Source organism: Rhea americana, unplaced genomic scaffold, assembly GCF_003343005.1.
Source record: "Rhea americana isolate MKP2758 unplaced genomic scaffold, rheAme1 scaffold_28, whole genome shotgun sequence".
NCBI lineage: Eukaryota > Metazoa > Chordata > Aves > Rheiformes > Rheidae > Rhea > Rhea americana.
This window is the reverse complement of record NW_028186401.1, coordinates 764,140-786,783: the sequence shown is the minus strand read 5'-3', so window position 1 is coordinate 786,783 and position 22,644 is coordinate 764,140. Positions and strand designations below refer to the sequence as shown.

General features: G+C 40.9%; 1 protein-coding gene across 1 annotated transcript in view; it reads left to right on the top strand.

Moving 5' to 3' along the window:
* ALDH1A3 (aldehyde dehydrogenase 1 family member A3) overlaps window positions 1-20,279 on the top strand; it is a 36,995-nt gene extending 16,716 nt beyond the window's left edge. The window contains exons 6-13 of the mRNA XM_085308595.1: window positions 1,708-1,836; window positions 4,571-4,684; window positions 7,750-7,852; window positions 8,909-9,093; window positions 14,289-14,453; window positions 16,703-16,860; window positions 18,029-18,103; window positions 19,625-20,279. Of these exons, the coding sequence (XP_085164721.1) occupies window positions 1,708-1,836; window positions 4,571-4,684; window positions 7,750-7,852; window positions 8,909-9,093; window positions 14,289-14,453; window positions 16,703-16,860; window positions 18,029-18,103; window positions 19,625-19,697 (1,002 nt within the window). The 3' untranslated portion in view covers window positions 19,698-20,279. The remainder of the gene's footprint in view (window positions 1-1,707; window positions 1,837-4,570; window positions 4,685-7,749; window positions 7,853-8,908; window positions 9,094-14,288; window positions 14,454-16,702; window positions 16,861-18,028; window positions 18,104-19,624) is intronic.
* Window positions 20,280-22,644: the final 2,365 nt, after the last annotated feature.

Here is a 22,644-nt window from a genome sequence, read left to right as displayed (position 1 = left end):
CTTGCATCTGAGAAAACARTTCTGATGAATAGATAGAGATCCTTTGTCTTGCAGAGAGAAATAGAAGGTTTCTTTAAGTCAGATGACTATTTCATTTTAACCAAAAGAAGTGATTTGATTTTGYACCTAAAAAATTTAGGTCAAAAGTTTGATGCATACCTTTTTTGGGGTTTTGTTTTTTCAGCAATTTTTGAAACAAATCCTTATTTCACAATGTTTACTTTCTTCAGTTTACTCCAGAAACATTTACCCATATTTGACTCAAGTTCAACACTGTGTTTGTAAAAAGGATGATTTGGGTCAACAAAATCACATCTGTCTCCAGTTTACTAAAAACAAATCCTCTTCCATTTTTTTTTCCCATTTGATCTCTAACAGCAAGAGTCAGTGGATTTGTATATTGCTACTTGATATAGAGGGATTCTGTCTCTATTTGTATGTGTCTTCCTGGATCAATCAACAATCCTTCCTTTTTTCTGTACCTTGGCTATATTTAAACCCATCTACTTAGCAAGGGAATTTCTTAGGGAATGCAGCATATGACTGAGCTTTATTCCAAGGTGATGTTGTTAGGCAGCCCTGAAGTCCCTTACTAACCGTTATATTTACCAGCTTTTCCTCAATGGAAAGATCCTAGTGGAGTTATGTCATGCTCTGAAAATACAGAAAAGTAGTGAAGATGTGAATGTCCCAAGCTGAGAATTCAGGCCTTCAAGAAGGCTTAGGAGAAAAAGGCAAATAAGCAAATGGTGGGATGCAGCCAACTGGAGAGTATCACTGAAGCAAAACTGGTTTGGGGACAAGGGAAAGACAAGTTAAAGAATAATGCTTTAGACTAAATTCTGCATTGCCTTGAGGCTGCTGCGCTAGAACAGAGCTTGTCTTTTAAAAGCTACACTGCTAATTTGTTTGTAAGTGTGAATTTGTGGATTCCTAACATATTTGGCTTCTTTGTTGATAGCTGAAGGCCTTTGGCTTGAGCCTTGACAAGAAGTCCCCTTACTGTTGGCCTGCTTCCATCATCCCTGAAACAACATTAATTATTTTTAATGAAGAAAACCTTTCTGCTGCCAAATGACCTTTCTGAGATTCTGCATGAGCTAGATTTTCCACTTCTTGCTTAGGCTCCAAGATCTACAAATACACATGACCATGAAAGAGATTAGCACAGAGGAAACTGATGTGAACTGGTTCCTAATTCCAAATAAGAAAACTAATTGGAAAGGAGAAATTTACAATTTAAAGGGAGTTTAAGACCTTCTCTTGATCTCCATGGCTGAACAACCCACTGCAGTTTCCTAGTTATAAACCTAGAATTAGATGATATTGTGTATCTCCTGACTCTTCAGCCTCTTCAGTTTTACCCTGTAACTCCCCACATAAGGATGCAGTGCAAAAGTAATCCATCAGAATTCCAAACGGGATTCTGTGAGCAGCAGAAATCCTATATAAAGTGTGGTCAAACTCCTGTGAAGTATGAAGTTGTGTCATGCAATGTGTTTGTCTGATTTAACAGGATTAGCTTGGCGAATGGAGGAAGACGTAATCTGTAGTCCAAGCAAGCTCACTATTATAAGCAAACTCACCACTGTTTGTGGTTATTCTCCCAATTGCTTGTTTTTCTGAGCTGTGCAGAGGTGGGGAAAATGGCGCTTGGAAGTGAGTAGGTGGCTGTGCAGGGCTGGTCTGACTGACCTGTTCTTGCAGTGGAACTTCCCGTTGTTGATGCTGATTTGGAAGATGGCACCAGCACTGTGTTGTGGAAATACTCTGGTTATTAAGCCAGCTGAGCAAACTCCTCTCACATCACTKTACATTGGCTCACTGATTAAGGAGGTAAGGAAATCTGAGCATCCCATCCAGGTACTGTATTCTTGAGGTCACAAGGGAGACTGCATATTGAATTGGGTCTCTGGGTTTTTAGATTGCATTAAATTAAAGATTTCACAGAGGTAAGTGGGAACAACCTGTGTYTTCAGTCTTTTCTTTCAGAGACTCTGGTGTCTGGCAGTGGCTAAATGGGAGATAACAAAGACTACAAAACCTGTAGGTTTTTCTCCTGTAAAAGGAAGCTGGAGAGAGAAAAACTAGTCTTTTATTCCTCTGTCTTGTCCTCTTCTCTCCCAAATGGAGGAAAGACTACAGCTCAGTTTTATTAGACAAYGTGGATCTAACAAAAAAGAGAATGGTTGGACAGCAGAGTTGGGTTTGTACCCTTCTTAGACATGGCATAATTCTGCAAAGGCAGAATGCCATGGGAAACTATTCTTCATAGTTTCTGCATCTCATTCAACAATCCAGCTATATCTGACCTTTAGAGTCACCTCCTATACTGACATAAAGAGAAAATCACAGGTTGGGATTTCAAAATGCTGTTTTAGGGCTTGTCATGTAGGACCCCAGGTGCCCTCAGATTTATTCAACGTACAGAGGTGGTGGGAGGTGCACAGTATCTTCCAGGACTGGTCTGTACAGCATCAACATTGTATATTTAAGTATGTGAACCTAATTGTTTTTTGTCACATAACACCTTTAGCTTTTGTTAAGTGTCCAGCATGAACAAGAACAGGCCTAAAACTAGATGTGTTCAGCATCATTTAGCCTAGGCCAGAATATGCTTTAGCCTCTCGACTAGAAAGGTCTGTTTGTTAGTCTCAGTCCAATTATAATGATGATCCTATCTGTTCTTGGCTTAGCCTGGGGGAAAATAGAAGGACATGGTAATAATCGACAGTGAGGGCTCCTCTGCCAGGAGAAGTATGCAAAAATACTGCCAGTTCAGTGCCTTTCTCCTACAGTTAAGTGACTTAATGCAGTAGATGAGTGGGTATACAGTGCAGTTTTCATGACTCCCAGTTAGCCCTGTCATACCACTGGTCTTTCCACTCTGACATTCAACTCCCCACAAAAGTGTAGCATTCCCCCAAAAGAGCCATTTCGTTTTTGTGAAATTATTTTTTTTTAAACTGAAAATCTAATCTGTTTCTTTTTGGCAGTTTCACTTCAGCGCAGAAGTGCAATTACAGCAGAGTAATTTTATTTGAAGATGCCCTGTGCTACTGCCAACGATTGGCTAAACTCTTAGGAGTTTTTCATAAGAATTAATTTCCTTTATTTTGAACCTTTTAAAGGGATTCAGAAGATGTTAACACACAAGCAAAACTAGTTGTTGAGTTGAATGAAATACTTCTGTGTCGAGCAAAGCAGTTTTTTTTTTTTTCAGCAAAAATGAAAGCCAGAAAAAATCTTTCTGGTTCAAGATGACTTGAATGAATTTTTTGCTTCCTCGTGGCTTTGCTGCTGATTCTAAACCCTGTTACTTGTGCAGTTTGATGTGCAGTATTTTCTTGAAAACTGATAAGCCCAGATGCAAACTCAACTGTCCTTTGTCATTGTCACTTCCATGTAGGAATTAAGACTGCATTCCTGATTTATGCAAAAAAAAAGTCTCATCAAGATAATTTATTGCAAGGTAGTACAGCATCAATTACTTTCATTTTCTTCTGTATTAGAAAAGAACAATTGAATTTACTGAGATTTTATATTTAAAAGCTACAAGAAATGAAGTGAATATTTAATATCCTACGATTCCGTTGTTAAGAAATGCAGGGAAAACAGCCTGTGCAGTCAGTAGTAGGGAAAGGCTAGCCTAGAAAAGCATAATCCTCGAAACTCTTGTTTCAGGAAGCAAAAACAGACCAATAAGGCCCACACTTTTTACACTAGAATTTCACCTAAGGTTTTGCCATTTGTGTCTTTTGGCAAAATTACTAGTTGGCTAGTCTAGGTTGTAAGTGTGGTGGAAACTGGCATTAGTCTATTACCATCTGCTCTTGTATTCCTGTTTTATTAGCCCCATCTTCTAGTGAGGTTTTACTGACTTCTTAATCCTTCTGGCCCCTGAAGAACCACAAATGTCAACCTTTGTTCAAAACAAACTTTTGTTCAGTTACCCCTTGGCTCCAGCCGCACTGCAGTAGCTGGGTCCAAGTTTGGCCAAAAGACTTACTCTCTTTTAACTTGAATTTGGGACTCCTCCAAGAATTCTTACTGAATCTTGGCATTTCCTAAGCATGGCTATTATTTTCACTCATGTCTGCTCCAGTGGGTAGCGAGCAACCATGTTACTGAAAGGTCTGTTTTTCCCAGAATGTATCTAGTATATTAAGGTATATATCGTATACACCTTAAATTAATATGTGTTTGACATGCCTCGTACATGTTAGTCATTTTCGTATTTGTGCCCTTCATTTTCTCTCTGAACTTGATTTCAGTGATGTTAGTAAAATCAGGTGATGCTGTTAATTATTGAAGGATTAAGGTGTTTCGCTCAGTGATCTTCTGTGATGTTCCAAACATCAGTGGGTTTCGCAGAACCCTCCTAGAAATGCTTAGGAGTGAAAAGCTACAGAAATCACTTCAGTAGTTTGTAGAGTTTGTCCTCATCTACAAGAACATAGTGAAATTAATTCAGGCTTCCTGAGAACTGAACTACAGCTCTCAGGAGTGCAGTGAGGATCCACAGTGTTCAAAATCCCTGTCTACAGAGCTCTATTTAACTTCCTTTTAGGTGGGTTTCCCTCCAGGAGTGGTGAACATTGTGCCAGGCTATGGCCCCACAGCAGGAGCTGCCATTTCTACCCATCACAGCATCGACAAAATCGCTTTTACTGGATCAACAAAGGTAGGTGATGGCTTTCTCAAACATTTGCTGTTCCTCTGTGTGTTCTCTCCTAAGACTGCCAGCCATAGAAGACTGAATGATTTTTCTGTGTCATCAAAACCATTTTCAATAATTCCTATGTGACAGAATTTCTGATCTTGAATAAAACCAGCTGTTTTTATTACTGATCCTTGCGCTTGTGATAATCCCATACCTCCTAAAGCTGGGTTTTGCTGAACTGCCACAGTCCTGTAAGAACTGTAGAKGCATCCTGTAGATGCTCTGACATAGGCAAGAGGGTCTATAGGAGAGGCCTGTGGTGACTTAACATCATGTCATTGAATTAGTAGAACTTTTGGGCAAGTCTGCTTGCCAATCCAGCCCTGCAAGCATGTGCAACTGGAAAACATGTCAGTCAGTCTTGAACAATTCTTCCTGGGCTTTAGTTACCTCAGAGGAACTGAAGCTTAAATAAAAACATGGCACAGTGCCTGAGGCTTCCATAGCTGACGTGGAATGGATTAACATTTCAGCTTCTATGATTCTTTTGAGACATGCACAGTAAAGCACCTTCTATTTGTTCTATTTTTTTTCTGTAAGTAGCTATGGCTGCCTTGCTTAGAAGAGGGGAGAAAGTGAGGCCTCTTGCACTGTCATGTGCCTACAGCTGTCCTCTTCTGTACCTACATGGGAGAAACGAGCACATTACTTGGCCTAGTCCATGGAATTGAGCATAGGAATGGCACGCAAAAGAATTTGTTTCCAGTGATCACTGTTGCAAACTCCCTAATGAAAAATTGCTTAGAAATGTGAATGTTTGTGCTTCCACTCACTGCTGTGGATTTTCCTTGCAGTACATACAGGGGCTGTGGGCAGAGAATGGAAATGTTCACACCAATGGTGCAGTTGAGGCAAATAATCTTTTCATTTTTATTTCCTTGATAATGTTATTCTTGCTGAGCATTTGCTAAATTTGTCTGTTCTCGTGCCTTTCCTTATAATTGCAGAGCACAATCCAATTGCATAATGATAATGAATTTCCCTGAAGGGTGTTCCTGGTCAATAAAAGTAACTTGTTAAACATTCAAAGGTGTTTCAAACTATGTGGTTTGCATTTAACAACAGTACCATCTAGTGGTCTAGTGTACATACACACCTTATCCCATAGGAGAAGGTCTGTTAAGCCTCTGTTTCTATGTAGAGATCATGGGAACAAACATGAACACAATAAAGTAGAAGTTCACAATGAGTTTTCGCTCTCTAGATAGTTTGTCTAGTCTAGGGGCTTGTCCAGATACATGCTTCTCTCCAAATCCTGGATCAGAAACTTTTAGCTCACATTAGACTATGTGAAAACAATAGAGCTTACAGATTCATCCAGCCCACATGGATCTAGTTGAGTTTTTAATGAAAAAGGAGTATCTGGTGGATTAGAAGCAGAAGGAAGATCTCAGCTGCTGGAGCCTGAAGGCAGAAAGCTCCTATTGCAAGCATTGTGCTTGTCTTCCTAATCCATAAGTGTGCTGGAAAMACCAAGAGAGACAGATTCTTTGCTAATGCATGTATAATTTAGAAGTGTTTTCTTTCCCCTCCACCCATCTGTGAGTTCAGCTGCATCTCTGCAGTATTTGCAGCTACTGTTTCTGAGTCAGAAAGCAAAACTAATTTAAAATACATTTTGACTTAGTTTTTAAGCCCTGGCTTGGGCTCAGTGCCTGAAAATACTGATATTGAACTGCATGAGAATTTTGCCATCTAGATTTCTTTCTTTCCCTTAGTGCTTMACTAGCACATAACTAGCTTGTAGTAATGACTCTTGTGAAGCTATGTGCATCTTGCAGCATGATGCATCACCTTTTTTGCTGTTGCTAGGACTTGCTGAGTGACTTGAGATGATTTTAGGCTCAGGAGTCTTGCCTGAGTTTTAAAGGCAGTACATGAAAAATGCAGACCTAGAACTGCCAGCTAACTGCCACATGCTTTCCTTGCTCACAGCTCCACACCAGTGCAGTAATATTTTTAGGCAGAAATCAAGTTAAGGTTACCATGCAAAGATAAAATACAAGAAGACAAGAAACAAAATGAGAAAATTCAAAGTGAAAGTCACACCTGAAAAAAATAACTCACCTTAACAATTGAGATTCCCAGATAAAAATTTTAACTCATACTGCTTCTAACAAAATCAGACTACTAAATTATGCTGACTTTTGATTTATACTTTTCTTGTGAAGAATTCCATTTTTTTAAATGGAAGAGAAATTGCTGTTTTGGTGTTTTCAGTCTAAAAAAGAAACAGGCTAGTCAGAATTTGGGGAAAATACTTAAAATGAAACATTTTTTCTAGAGGGGAACCYTTATTCTGGTATTATTTTGTTTATGTTCTGAAACAAAAGTAAATCCTTCATTTCAGGAGAGAGTGGCCGGATAAATTCCCCCAGAGAGTCAGAGCCGGCTCCTGGGCAGAAGGTTCCAGAGCAAAGCTTGCCAGAGCTTATCTGTCAGCATCCTCAGTAATTGCTTGGGAGGGAACATGTCTCAGTCACTCTTCTGTGTGAAGTTGCTCAGCCTGAACTGTCAGAAAGAAGTGGGATTCTCCTAAATGTCAAAAACACTATGTGGCTTTCTTTTATGAGAGAGGTAACAGATAAGAACAGTGAGTTCTTATCACTGCCTTGGCAAGATCTACTCAAAGACATTGAGTTCCTGATTTTAAATATAAAATTCCTTCCTTATTAACCTTGGAGCCCCACTGAGTGCCAGGCAGTTGCTCAACAGTTTGTGCTGTCCAACATGATAAATGCCTTCTGCAGTTCTGGTAACAGATAACTTTAGACTCCATTTCCTGTAGTTCTCCCACATAGGCCATAATTTCATATCTGCCTAAAAAAAGATGATTCTGAGTCTGTTTGTGACCCAATACGTTGGAGCAGTAGGAAACTCAAACCATTTAAGAGTGTTGTCCCTGACTTATGCCTTCTTCAACCACTTACCATGCTCTTCTGCCCTTGTTAGCATCCCACTTGATACACTGAAGTAAGACTTTCAAGGGGAAAAGTCCATCTCTTCTTTGTGTCTCAATACTGCAGGTTGGAAAACTGATCAAGGAAGCTGCGTCTAAAAGCAACCTCAAAAGAGTGACGTTAGAGCTTGGAGGAAAAAACCCCTGCATTGTGTGTGCAGATGCAGACTGTAAGTATGGGCTGCTGTGTCTGTATTTGCTGTAAGACGCTWCGAGTGTGGTGTGCCCTGTGTGCCGTTGTTGTCCTTTGGCAGCTAGCAGGGCTGGTGTTCTCCCCCAGGCCCCTCCATCTCAAAGGCTGCAAGACACCCCTGCCATAGAGCGTGATGGCATCATTCTGCACTGGAGCCATCTCCCAGCGTGGGGAGGATCCCTGTGGCAAATGAGCAGACTATTACAGTGCTACCTTCCCTGGAGGTGGCTGGAGTTGCAGATAGGACACATCACATTTGTGCGTCTCTGCTGTTTTGGTACCTTCCCTTTGAGCTGCAGAGCTTGAGTCAAGCACTGTTTCCTAAAATGCAGCCTCCCTGCAAAAATTGCTATGAGAGGAGAGTTTACTAGGACTTGATCTAATCCTTTCTGCTTCTTCCTTCCCTTTAAACATAGAGGGTCTGCAGGATTTATTTTGTGTGATTCTCTTATGTTAGTGAGTAGCACTAGGAGATGTGTTTAACCTGTGACCATCAAAGTGATTTTAAAAACTTACTTGACTTGGGGAAAATAGTTTCCACTTTTCTGCTTAGCACGTGTCGGTTAAAAGCAAGACATATTTGTGTTATCTGTTAACAGTGAGGATTACAAGGACCTGGTCTGAGCTGGTTGTACAACAGAAAGGCATGCTGCTGTCTAAACAATCGCTATTGCGTCTAGTCTTCAGGAACTCGTACATGRTATCTAGGATCCACAACTGAATTCTAATATGGGATTAAAAACTAGTTGCTGCCCTGAACAAGACCTTGTGGAAGAAGGTGTCAGAGCCCATGACAAACTAGACCCTGGGACAGAAAGTGTGTGTGTGTGTGTGTGGGGAGGGGCTCTGGAAGTAGTAGGGAGCTGRTTTAGAGGCAGTGCAAGGCCTTGTGAGTACCCCAATGGGTATAGACCATTGTCAGCAGCTTTTAAGGAGGTTTTCCAAAAGAGAAAGGAAAAAAATAAGGCTGGAAACATTGAAAGGCTGAAACTATGCATCTAATAATGCTTTTCCCTCCTGGGCTGTCCTGCAGTGGACTTGGCAGTGGAATGTGCCCATCAAGGCGTGTTCTTCAACCAAGGGCAGTGCTGCACAGCTGCCTCACGAGTGTTTGTGGAGGAGCAGGTATACCAAGAGTTTGTCAAGCGCAGCGTGGAGTATGCCAAGAAGCGACTCATTGGAGACCCCTTTGATGCCCGAACTGAACAAGGGCCCCAGGTAACTGTGTGCCTGAGAACAGTTGTTGTTTGTTTTTTTGTTAAGCTTTTGTTTAATTCTCCTTGGATAAATATTACCCTTGTGAATATGGTCCCAGCAGAAACCCTGAGGGGTGAGTAATGTATCATGGCTTTATTTTTTTTTCCAATTAGTCACAATTGTTGAAATGTTATGTTGTAATTTTTTTTTTAACACARATGCATTTAATTCACTTAGCCAGCTTTATGCAAGGGACTGTCTCYCTCGTACAATAATATAAAACTTGTTCCAATGAGGACTGGAGATGCACAGAAGAGTGCAGCTGAAGAAATGATCATTCAGCTGCTGGGTTGTGTTGGTGATGACAAGTAGTTAGAGCCCAGAAACTCATGAGTCCCCACTTGCCCTTTCCTCTTCTGCCTCTTTATGATCTTTTGGTGAAGTTTCAGCTGAGTTGGAAAGAAGAACCATGCCAAGCCAATGTCACAAYCAGTCTTGTTAATGCTTCCAGAGTCTTATTTCTTTCTTCTAAAGTGATCTGAGCTGTGATGGAGAACTCTAGAGGAAGATGATCCTAGGGTCAGGTCTTCAAACAAGGCCAYTGTTGGCTACTAAAATTAAAGGGAGAATCCCAGAAAGTTATAGCCTAGAGCATCTGTTTCCAGCACTACATTTTTCTTCCTTGATATGGTACAGGATTCCCCAGAGAAGGGATAACCCAAGGGACATCTGTCTTTTTATCTGAAGTTCTAGGTCCATTCACACTTGATATGTATGTGGCAAAACTTCACTGCATATCCTCATGTATGGGGATATGATGATGTGTATCCCCTGATCATGTTGGGGTTCATCTGTCCCTGAAACTTGCCTAGAAAGATCTCAAACTGCTTAGCTGTCTTGCTAGGGAAATATTCATGTGCTGGAACCTGTTTCAGCAGAGATGAGCTGATCCTCAAACTGTTCTAGAACCTGCTCTTACCTTGTGTTCAGGGCTCTCAACTTTTCAGGCTTTTTGTGGTTTTTGATGTAGTATCAGCTTAAGCCTTACCTAGCTTCTAGTAGCAGTAAGCAAACTGCATTTATAGTCTTCATGGGACTGCCTATCTTTGTCTGGCTCTGATAGAGACCACTGACTTCATAGGAACAGCTCCTGAAATGATAGTACAATACAGAGTAGCTGTATGGTTTTAAAGGGTGAGCAGAATGCGTAGGACGAGGCTGCTTATTCCAGTTCAACCATCCTCCCTAACACTTCTCATGCCATGTCAGAGCACTGACAGCACTTCTCAGTGCTGCTGTGGCTTAAGGGATACTCCTTGTATACAGCACTATAATTAGGGGTAACAGTAAATGGGTATAACAGYCTGGAGAGATTGCAAATACAGCCTGTTTGTCCTCTCTCCTTGTTTTGGCTTGCCTGTGACACTTGTAGCTAGAAGAGATAGGACTCCCTCCAGCCTGAACTTCTCTGCATGCCAGCTGCCAAACCCAGGAATGGAAGATGTGGTGAGAGTCGGAGGAAACTGCTAGCCCTAAAGCTTTCACGTGGTCCCCAGTGCAAAGRAGCAACCACTTCTGCTGCCTGTGCAGCTGTGATGACTGTCTTTCTGGAGCCTATGCTGTAAGATGCAACTCACAGAAATTCAAGCTTAAAAATGCAGAAGAGGAAAATAATGCAGTGTCTCAAGGACTTAAAGTACCTCCAAAAGTAGCAAAGGTTCACACCTGTCCCTCATGTTACTGTTCAACTGAAAAGGTCTAGATCAGGTTTCTCCTCTGTTCTTGAAGCCACCTGCTCTGCTGTGAGATGGCTTTTGTTTTGAATTGTTGCAGAGAGAAAAAATCACCAGAAAAAAACTTTTCTTCCTTCTCTCCCTTAGCTCTCCCTGTCAGGCCTCAATTGCTTCAGATCCAGGTCATTGCATTTATTCCCCTTTTGTGGGCCAGGGTGAACATGTGGAACAATGTTACTAAAAATGGGCCACAGAGTGCTGTGTAAACCCTGTTCTGGCATGATCACTGGCTTAGAAGCCAACAGGGTGAAGGTGTTGGAGCCAGCCTGTACATTGAAGATTGTTGTAGCCCATGATTTTTATAGTCCTACATGAGCTCCAAGAACTTGCAGCCAGATAGCAGGCCCAGGAACTTACATAGTGTTTAAAAGCARATGCAGGAGATCCTCTGCAGTCCARACTTYCCAGCTTATGCCCTGGGAAACTAAGCCAGACCATGACTGAGCATAGTGCTCAAAGAAGCTGCTGAGACWACATGAGACAGGACGATACGGGGTGGTGGACAGTACTGTTTCACAAGAACTTAAAGTTGATATAAACTGGTCCTGAAAATGTGGTCCTATCTGCAACTGCTTATTCCTGTATCGCACTGCACTTGTGAACTGGGCTGAGGAACTGGGCTGATGCAGGTCTAAATCAGCCTTTTTGTGARTGGGAAGGAAAGGCAGATTTTTACTCAAATCAGCTTCCTGATGTGGATTTCTGTGCATTGGCATAGATGCTTGTGGCATGGATGGGGGAAAGGRCAGTGTGAGCTGCAGCATTGGATTATGCTGATCTAAACTGCCCTGCTCTCATCAAAACTAAGTCAAATTTAATCATATTGCACAGAAATGAGACATGCTTCTGCTATAATTTTAGATATAATAACCAATATATAATCACTATAAAATTGTGAACAGTAGACTGCATTAGATGAGRTCCTGATAGATGAGAACAAGGGTTAGACTAGAACAAGACTAAACTAGACTTGTTCTATACTGGGATTTGGGGACTATATGGCCTCATCTACAGGAAGCAAATTAGCCCTAAAGCTGCCATGTGGCACTTACTAGCCAGAGGTTATTCAGCCCAAGCCTTATTGCTTGATTTTTAAGACACTAAATATATTTCTTAGATATTTGTGTGCTTTAGGATTAAGGCATGAGAGCAGAATGTAACTGCAGTATGTTCAACACAAGTGTAGAATTATTCTTTAGGATTATAGATGATAGATTAGGAAAGGGAAAAACTGCTTCTCGCAATCTTGGCTTCAAATGAAGCAAGATGTGAAGATCTGGGGATTTTCAGCATCACCCTGATCTTGTAAGAGCCTTCTTCTCTTTTGAGTTATATGGATGAATGGTAGAATTTGCTCTACCAGATCATATGCTTTTAATAGAAATCAATATTCAAACCATAAATAATAATGGAGTAGGGGGCAGCATTTATACAAGCCTTGCAAGCTCTAGTCACAATGACTAACAATTCTTCCCTTGCATGTCATTTTTTACAAATATTTTCTTTCCCTAGTGTCTTTTCATCTAACTATAGTTTGCCTTGCAACAAGTTACAGCTGTATAAATATCCTTGTTTTGTTTTCTGTTATGTGAAGTGGCTGAACTAGATTTATCTGGATCACAGACATGTGAGGATGGAAAGCACTTGCAGATATTTTCAAATTATTTACATTTGACWACTAAGGAACTAGATAAATAGACAACATGTATGACACCTGGCAAACTTCTTATGTGACACCCTGTGTGCCTATATGAGGGCACACATTTTCTCATGTAATAACAYGTATTAAATGTTTCCTTTCATAGCATTTTACACACAAGAGAACATGAGCACTCGGTACTGAGTTGTCTGCAGGGCATGCAATATGCACATCTGTGTGGCAGGAGATGTGCTGTTTTCTGTTTTTCCTCTGTACCAGAAGTACCCAAAGGACACACTCCTGAAGCTTTGATATTTTTCTAAAAGCATGAAGACTTGGATTGTGTGTGGCCAGGATTAACAGGGGACAGGATACAGTCTGTAATCTGGAGGAGTTGCGTATGGAACACTCTATGTTCAAACAGTCCCAACTGGCAACTGTCTCTGCTGAAATAAAAACAGATGTCTACAGAAGGGTATAGAACCAGGGCAAACACTTGGAGATAACTGGCATTCAGAATAACCTTCCAGGCTGCTCCTTGAGCTAGCAGAATGGAGTCTTATTTAATTCACCTCCATGAATTTGTCTGGGTTTCTGTTAATTTTGCGTGTTTTGTAACATCTCTGTAAGACTTCTCCCATCTGCAGCATGCTGTGATGAGGTGTTCATGGCTTAATTAATTGCAACGTGCAAATAGCCACATCTTTTTATTTGAAACCTGACAGTACCTGCAATATAATAAGGCATGTGGGGCACAAAAGAAGTACCCGAAGTACCAGATCAGAAGTGCTGTGGGCTTGTGCATCTCTTCCCAGCACATGTGACCGAGTATGCTTGTGGAGTAAGTGGTGTCTTCTGAGGCCTGATGCGGGAAYGCACAGCTGTGCAACTCTAGCATCTTGTACTCACATCTGGACTGGCTTTTCCCCACTTTTACTGAAACCTCTAGTTGAAAGGCTGCAATTTGAACTTGCCGCATATTTAGGTGTGGATGGAAAGGAGTTAAGCAAGACTAGTATTTAAAAGTGAGGATATGGATGTCCAGTCCTGCCAGTTTAGAGAACTAGAAGRTACTGGGATGCTGCTAGTCTCTCAGATACTTGAAAGGTGATTCTGATATTAAAAATATGGCTTTAGTGCAGTAGTTGTTCTAAAAGCACTCCACTAACAGGGCTTATTTTTGTGGCTGTGTGGAAAGAGATGAAGGCAGAGCTGGTTGGGTTCTTCCAGCGCTCAGGCTGGAACCAGATAGCTATGGGTGAAGTTGCACATTATAGTTAAGTCAGCTTAACAGTTCATACTCTGCTTCTCCCTCCTTTGCACTGATTCATCAGACCCCTTGCTGAGCTGACTCAGCTTGTTAGGCCAGCAGAAACCCATCTTACTGTGCTAGTGAGCTAAATTGGTGCATGGAGAAGTTTAGGAAAGTCCCAGAGCTGGTGTGAACTAAGCCATGGAAATGCACATCTGGGAGGTGGAGGAAGGGGAAGAGTGAGGAGGCCCCTTCCACATAGCAGCAAACTGTTAGATCAAATTAATCCATCACATGTCACTTCACCTTCTGTCTTCTGTGGCTCAGGGCTGTACCCACATCCTATCTTTCAGCCTACTCATTGTATGAATGCAGTATCATAGAATGGTAAATGAGATGTAAACTTACCCAGTCTGACAATACCCTGCAGACATAACCCTGGCCCCRTAACATGGCTCCAGCAGGATTCAGTCTTTGAAACAGTGATAATAAAGGYACTGCTGTCTGTTTCCTATCCTTTTGTGTCTGACAGATTGACCAAAAACAATTTGACAAAATCTTGGAACTGATAGAAAGTGGGAAGAAAGAAGGCGCTAAGCTGGAATGTGGAGGTCTTGCCATTGAAGACAGAGGCCTGTTTATAAAACCTACAGTGTTTTCAGAGGTTACTGACAACATGCGTATCGCCAAAGAAGAGGTACAGTGCAAGCAACCCGAACCTTTAAATGCATTTACCACTATAAATGTGAAAGCAGCTGTAAAAAAGACATTGCCATGATTTGAAGAGAAAGCCTGAGAGAAGAGTTATTTCAGTCTACAATGTCCTAAAAACTACCTAATGACGAAATCTGTGCATCTGCAAAGTGGGCTTTAATCTGAGGACTGAGGGTGGGAGTAACAAATGTGACAGAAGGAGGACAGTGCAACAGGCAAAAACACTGTCAAAATGTTTTAGTAGGTTTTTTAATCTCCTTGTGCAATTAATGAGATGTCTGTCTGCCAGCACTTTCTAATGCCTTTCTGCTTTCCCGTTTTGTTTGGTTTTTCAAAAGGGAAGTAGCCCTGTGAGTTTGCTCACTGTGCAATAACAAACCCAGATATGAACACAGTGAATAATACTGTCCTAAAGCATTTGGGTCCCATTTCAGGAGATTTTGATATAATGCAAAATATGAGCATGTGCCTTACCTAGATATAGCTACTATAAATGCTGCTTCCGAATAGTGAGCGGTGGTGATGGAGGAGCTTCTGAAAGAATCCTTAGTCTGAAAGCCCTACAGAAATAACTGAAGCTGTTGCAGGCTTCTCAATTCTATGTCTCCTTTGCCCCATAATTTGACAGATTTTTGAGACAGAGCTGGGCTCTCCTATTTTCTAAGCAGGCTGATGTTTGTRCATGCTGTGTGCTCTTGAAAGGCCACCTACAAAGCAGACTTGAAACTGCTCAGTTGTGGTACTTGCTGATGCAAACTGAGAGTCCAGGATGATGTGGGTTCTTGCTCCACCATTTTGTAAAAAAAGTTGCTGTATTGCAGAAAGGGGGTACCAGAATGCTGGGACCTAAAGTTGAGAAGGAGGGAAGGAATGACCTTGCTATATTGCTATCAAAGAATTTTTACCAAGTAGCGTTAGCATCTGAAATAATCCCAGATTCTGTTCTCGTGCTGAAATCCCCTGAGGCTGACCATTTTTTTCCAATATGAAAATATGGCCAAAGCCAGCAAAGTGCAGATCTAATACTCTGGCTTTCATTATTCATATGGAGAAAAATTGAACAAGCTGCATGTGATTAGATCCTGTGATGTTCCTTTGAAATATCGTTAATCTACTTTTCATCATGTTCCCCAATGGAAAATAAGTAGTTGCCAAAGTCCAGCTGGCACTTGTGTTTTTATAGTTTAGCCTAGTGCTTTTTATGGGGCTGCTTACTGTTCACTCCTGGCAAAATGTTTAGATGTCTCAGATCTGCCACAGAATCTCTAAGGAACCTGGGAAAGATATCTGTCAGTCTGGGCATGAGTTGCATTCTAAAAATAGAGGGGAATAAGAACTGAAAATCTCATGACAGGCCTTTTTTTTTTTAATGAACTGTCTCCAAATCCCAAGTCATGATTCATGAGGCTTATCCAGTTTCATTCATCTGCAGTTTTGTTGGAAATGCACATTCTTACTTTGCCTAGAAGCAAGACTACAGTTAAGTACCTGGACCTTCCAAAACGAAGGAATTTAGAAACACTCGGATAAGCCTAAAGGCCAAGCAAATTCCTGAGAGTGGCAATCAGGACTGAGACTGTATCTCAGATTCAGCAGGGTATTATTGCCCTGCAAGACCATGCAGGCCAGAAAGGTGTCCTGCCCTCAATACTGGACTTGCCAAGAGACTCTGCCAGAAATCATGAAGTACTGCATTTGCAGGCTGCTTTTATACTGGCAAGTTTGTGGCTAAACACATACACAGTAAATGCATTGAGTGAAATAAACTGCATACACTTACAAAAGCAAAGCTAAAGCTGAGGAAGAAAACTTACAATATCTGAAAAATACTAATTACTTCTTGAGTATACTGTACTTCTGAGTCCAAAAGGAGAATGACTCGTAAATGTAGAAGGAATGAATCWTTCGAAACTTCTCCTGATCTAACTGCTCATTTTGATTGTTATAGATGACTTTTCACACATAGATTACAAAACCTTTATAATCTGAAGGAAACATGTTAGTTGCTAGATCTTTGCGTTTATGCTAATACTACAGAATATCACTGGACTTCCTTTGAACCCAGTTTCATTGGTAGTTCCCAAGAGACTCTACCAGTAACTTTTGGAGGATATTAGAATTGTTTTAACATTTCAGAGGTAGTGTCCAAACAGAGCTTTTGATTCTGATTACTTYAAAATTGCTATGTGTAGCAAAGACTTTCCTGTACTAATGTTTAATTGAAATGTGTAGATTTTTGGGCCAGTTCAGCCAATTATGAAGTTCAAGAGTATAGAAGAGGTCATAAGAAGAGCCAACAGTACTGAGTATGGACTCACGGCTGCAGTGTTCACAAAGAATCTGGACAGAGCATTAACATTAGCTTCTGCATTGCAGTCGGGAACTGTCTGGTAAGCAGTGCGTGACCTGAGTGCAAGCTGGGATTGTGTGTGTTTGCTGGGAGGGGAAGAAGGATGTGTAATTTGGAAACTTGTATTAATGCTGGAGGCCAGATGCATTAGTAGTCTGTTTAATTCTTGATATTCTGCTCAGAAGCAACATGCAGTCATCAAAATCAGATGGTGAGAAGAGGGCCAGATAGTCTGGAGAGAAATGGACTGTTCCTTCAATCATTGTTGTTCTTCATATGGAAAATTTTGAAGTTATTGGGGGCTGTAGTAAGTTTCACTAAACATGATGCCCTCCAAATTCGTGCGTTTAGAAGAACGCAAGTCTGATGATCTTTAAGTAGCATCAGATGGGATCATAGACCTTGCACAAATCAGTATGGGCGGCAGATGGCATCACATCACCATCTGAAAGAGAAGTAGAACTTTTTGCTCACAAAACATTTTATATTAGATGGAATCCTCCTTTTTTCTATTGAGGATAGAAATTTGATCTGATGTGGATGCATACAGAGGATTTTAAGAGTTGGCACCAGAAAAATCTGTCTTTTCTGATAATATTTACATAAAAATAGGATATTGGCCTGTGAAATATGTGTGTGCTGTACATATCTGAAGGTGCAGTCCYACTGCATCAAGCCACATCTGGCTTGTTTCAGATCTCACCAGAATGCTGAGGAAGTATCTGCACTAACTCCCTCTACCTAGTGTCTATAGAAGTAGGGCTAGCGCTTCAGGTTTTACTGCAACACAGGTCTAATGCAGTCCAACTGTTTTTATCTACCTGCAAGTGGAAGTTGGGATCTGCTTATGAGTGTTTAGATGGCCTTCTGGTGAACATGGACATTTCAAAATCTGTTTCATTAAACTAGGGAATAAGTTGGGCTTTCAGTTATCTTAAAGTATGACTCTGAACACTGCATTAATTCCAGCTCAATAAATGACTTGGCCATTAGGGACTGTGAAGTGAAACAGGAGTCAGATTCTGAACATCACTCAAACGTTTTTTCTTTCTGTAGCAAAATAAGATTTTATTGCTAAAATCTGATTTTCTTAAGTGAGTGTATAAAGGGGAAAAAATGTCAAATATACTTTTTTAGTATTGTTTCTGTTATCATCTTGCTTTTTCTTGCTGTTGAATTGTCTTTTACAATTGATGTTTTTATTATAGGATCAACTGTTACAATGCGCTGTATGCACAGGCTCCTTTTGGTGGCTTTAAAATGTCAGGCAATGGCAGAGAACTGTAAGTTTGCTCAGTATTTTGTTTATATGTAGATGGTAGGTGCAATAACAGTTGTGACTGGGTAAGAATATTGTTGAATTTGCTTTTAAACCATCAGACTTGCAACTTGCTGCACAGAGAGATGCTAGGGCATTCACTGAAGTACAGCATGGATGTAAAGCACAGGTCTGAGAACATGAGCAGTGCCTTCAGGAGTCCTTCATCTAGGTTATAAACTCTTAAATACCTGTAGTTCAGTCAATTCCACCTGCAAGCATTTTTYCTTCATTAAATTTTCAGATCAAGGGAGAGGTGTGACACCCCAGCCTGGGGCTGCTCATACCCACATCAAACCTCCTCCATCTTTGTATCCTAGTAGCTGTGGCTCACTTGACAGCTCTATCATTGCCCCTAGCTGGTTCTCTTACAACTCCTGACTTTCTTGAGCTGCAGCTAGAACAACAAGGGACAATCTCCAAGATCATTCTTCCTCCTAGCTTCCAGGTTTGCTAGTAAATTAGAGAAGGACTCTCCAGCCCTTTTCCCCAGCCTGATCTGCTGCAGCATGGCCACCAGACATTCCAGCTTTAGCTAGTTAGTTACTAATGCAGATAATTTTAAAATGAGGTCATCCTGTAAGCTAGAGGAAGAGTTGAGAAATAGACTTAAATCTTATTTTTTTTCTTGTACAGCAGAGAGGCGAGTTTTATTACACCATTTGTGGAAGAGTACTTCAGAGGAATTTAATGCACCTCTTCTTTCATAAGCAGATGTATTTCGAGGAGCAGATTCCAGGAGCTGTTCTGGTGCATCTGTGGGCTGCTTTGAGACTTTCAAATGCCTCACATGTTATGCAGAGCAAATGAGTGAATCCTCAAAAGGGATATACATATTGAGACCTTATGCTTTACTTTGCCTGATTGCCTGGCTAATTAAAGGAGGTCGGGGGTTTATCCCCTAGGCAAGGCATGGGAATGGTGCCAGTTCCCACCAACTATGAAGATAATGCAGTGATTCGGTCTGACATCACTTTGCATTTTTGGAGCAATGCAATTTTCTAGGCTGAATAATAGAGCCCACTGTGCCCTCCTGATACATGGTATCTTGTAGACAGAAGTTTACTTCCTATGAAGGAGTAACTATAATTACTGTTTAATCATCAATAACTATATTCATGTGGATGCTGCTTCTACAAGATCTCACAACAGTGGTCAGTTTTCACTAGCTGGGATCCATGAACTATCATCTTCTGGTTGCTGTGACCAGAAGCATTCGGTATTTCCTTTATGATAGGTAGAGTGTATTAGTGTATGTATGTATATGCATGTACATAGTGATAATTAGAAATGGTTGACAAATTAGACACAAACTGGTAGCTGGTGTACATTAGTTCAGATCTGTTTTTAAATGGCCTGGTGTTGTTTACAGCAGCTGTTGATCTGCAACTAAGTTGCACTTGTGTAGAAACCTCTTATCTTAGGGAAGTATATTTTAACAAGCTACAACTGTTTGTCCCTCTCCCTCCTCTCCCTTCTTTTACAGTGGTGAATATGCTTTGGCTGAATATACTGAAGTGAAAACAGTCACCATTAAACTCTCCCAGAAGAGTCCATGAAAGCAGAAGGCCTAAAAATGCTGACACTCTGAATGTGACACATGGGGGATGTGTTCAGAGCAARGGGGAGGGGAGGGGTAGGAAGGAAAATGGAAGCAGCACTTGTTTTGGAGAAACACCTTACTATATTCCTCTAGGAAAACTGAATCTACTGGACTCCATTTTGTCAACTGACTCTTCAAAAGCTGATTTAACTGACCCTACTGGCAGCATAGCACACACTTGTACTATGCAAGTCCCTGGGTGCTTATCTGTCTGTTCCCTGTGATTAAAATACTGGTCACAGTGTTTTCAGGACATCTGCTTTTCAAACTGTGCCTCTGAAGGACTTGGACATCAATGGCATGTTAGAGTAACTTCTGGTACCGTTAGCATGGATTGTTAAACACCTTCAGAGGCATATGGGTTTCACTTGGCATAAATGGACTTGAGTGGTAGGGCCAATATAACTGAAGTTGACAGAGTTTGTGTGCAGACTGCAATCAGAGTTTTGGATGGGAATGTAAGCTTTCATGGAAGGATCTGTAAAGCAATTCTGTTTGAAAGAGCTATCCTGGTTTCTCTAAAGATACATGCATCCCCCATATTGGTGATATTCTAGTCCTGAATGAGGTTTATGGAAGTTTCTGAGACGACTGCTTTGGGGCCAGTATTTTACCCAGTGTAACTAAACTTTAAAGTGTCCTTTGAACTAGATGGTTTGGTGTACATGCACACACGTACTGCAAATGCAAGTTACTGACTTACTAGCCCCTGTGGCTCCAAATGAGTCACAACGATATCTCAAAGCTTCACTATAGCACTTTCTGCAAGAGGATTTTGCACTGTACTTACCGTGATGATGCAGAATTAAATGCTAAGCATGTAGCGTGGTAGATACCCATGGGAAACATCCAGGGCACAAAGACCCAAGCCAGTCCTTCCGGGCTGGGGGAAGGGAGCAAAAGAGCTGCAAGAAGCTGTCTTGCTCTCCCTTTCTCTGTCATTTTCAGACTGTGTGGACATCTCTTCATTTTCGAGCCAGAGCTAATTATGTGAGTAAAACTCACAGAGTAGCTCAAAGTTATCCTCACTGCTTCTTTCTCCCTTATGAATGTAGCTTAGAATAGATTTCTGGAAATATAGTATGAAAAGGCAGGTGCTCCCAAGCACATACTGAATGCTAAAGATGTGGGTGTACAAAGCAGTTACCATGGAATAAGCTATGGCTGGACTTAAAAGATGTCAGCAGCTCTGCAGTAATTGTTCCTGTGAGTGCTGTCATCTTGTGGCAAGCACAGAGCAGCTGAATCTTCACTGAGGAATAAACCACCTTGAATTCCCTCTTGTTTACAGTTGTATAAGCATGCACACAAATAGCATCCATGAAGTGGCTATCACACTAAGTACATGCCTTAGTACATCCTGCAGTAACTTCTTTGCATGCCCAGACATTACTTTGGGCTTAGTGAAAAGCCACGTGCTATCTTCAGTTCCTGGGTTTGCTACTTCACCTGCCCCTGATCCTCTACTGAAGAACCACTGGCAAGCCTATGGGAAGCTCCGTGGCTATGTAAGTAGGTGGAAGTTGGTGGTGTCAGCAGGTTAGAAACTTCAGCTGATCCTATTGGGTTAGTCTTCTAAGAGCAAACTGATGCACATTGCTTCGTGAATATCTCCAGATCTCTATGGAGCACTGGTAAAGATCCTTGCCAGGAGTTTTTTCAGATGTCAGGGCTTGAAGCAGAAATGCTGGTCTAGTCTCTGTTCTCTGAATCAAGCAAGTTGACCAGTAACTTCCTTTGATCAGAGATGTACCCAGTCAGAATAAGTGCTATTGCATGAGTAGACCTTTTTTGGAGAGGGAAGGAAGGTGGGTGGTGATGAATAAGGAGAACATCTGCATGGGCCTGAACTTCCTTATTAGCTAGTGAACGTTGAAATTGCACTTCAACACTGCTTCATTTCTCAAATGACATACCTCCAACAGTTGTGTATAACTAAGTGCCTGTCCACCCACAGTTCTGTGAGACAGGGCTTCCACAGGTAAATCTCCCCATCCAGTGAAAAAAACGTCCTCCCTACCCCATGAAAGGCTGAATGGGTAAATTGTAAATAAGTTTCTATTTTTGTAATACATTTAGAGTGCGAACATCTTTTCAGACAAACATTTTACTTTTGCCTAGTTGATGGTTTTCTAGGGCTACAGTCAGATAATAGGGAGGCAAGGCAAATAGTAAAAGGCTGGTTATTTTGATGTAGCTTCTATATTCATTTTTGATAAACAGCGATTGAAATTGAAATCATCTGGAACTCTTAAAAATCCTAGTATTCTGCCTTTATATGTATAATGTATATTTCACTTCTTTTCTTCCCTATCAAGTTTTTAAAAAGTCAATGTTATCTCTTATTGTATAAATCAGGGTTTGACTCTACACACTGAATTTTCTAAGTTATATAACACTAGACACTAACTTTAAAGTAACCCCTTAGAGGGTATATATTCTTTCATTGCACAGTAAGGCTTTCATATGAAATACTACTTTTTTAAGAAAAGAATTATATTTATAAATTAGGATACAGTTAATCTAATGTATTTTTATAGTTAAAGGTACATGGAAATGCTATGTTTAAACCTCATGTATATATTTAGAATGTGTATCTTTTTGTAATAGTTCTCTTGTTCCTAATAAATGTTTAACTTTGTGGTATGGTTTCTATATGCTATATTCTGATATTGCCCAGGAAGGATGACTGAGGGGGGGGACACTTCTACTGATTTTATTCCTTTTAAGTTACTGTAATCCTCTTTTGTGTACACTGATTAGTGCCTTAAGAAAATTCTGGTCCCTCTAATGCAAGTTTTACGACCCCTTCCAGCAGCACACTACTTCCACTCAACTSGATCCTCCTGTCGCTGTTTTTCTTTTATCTCTGAATTTGGCCCATTGTGTCAGTAAAAACGAAC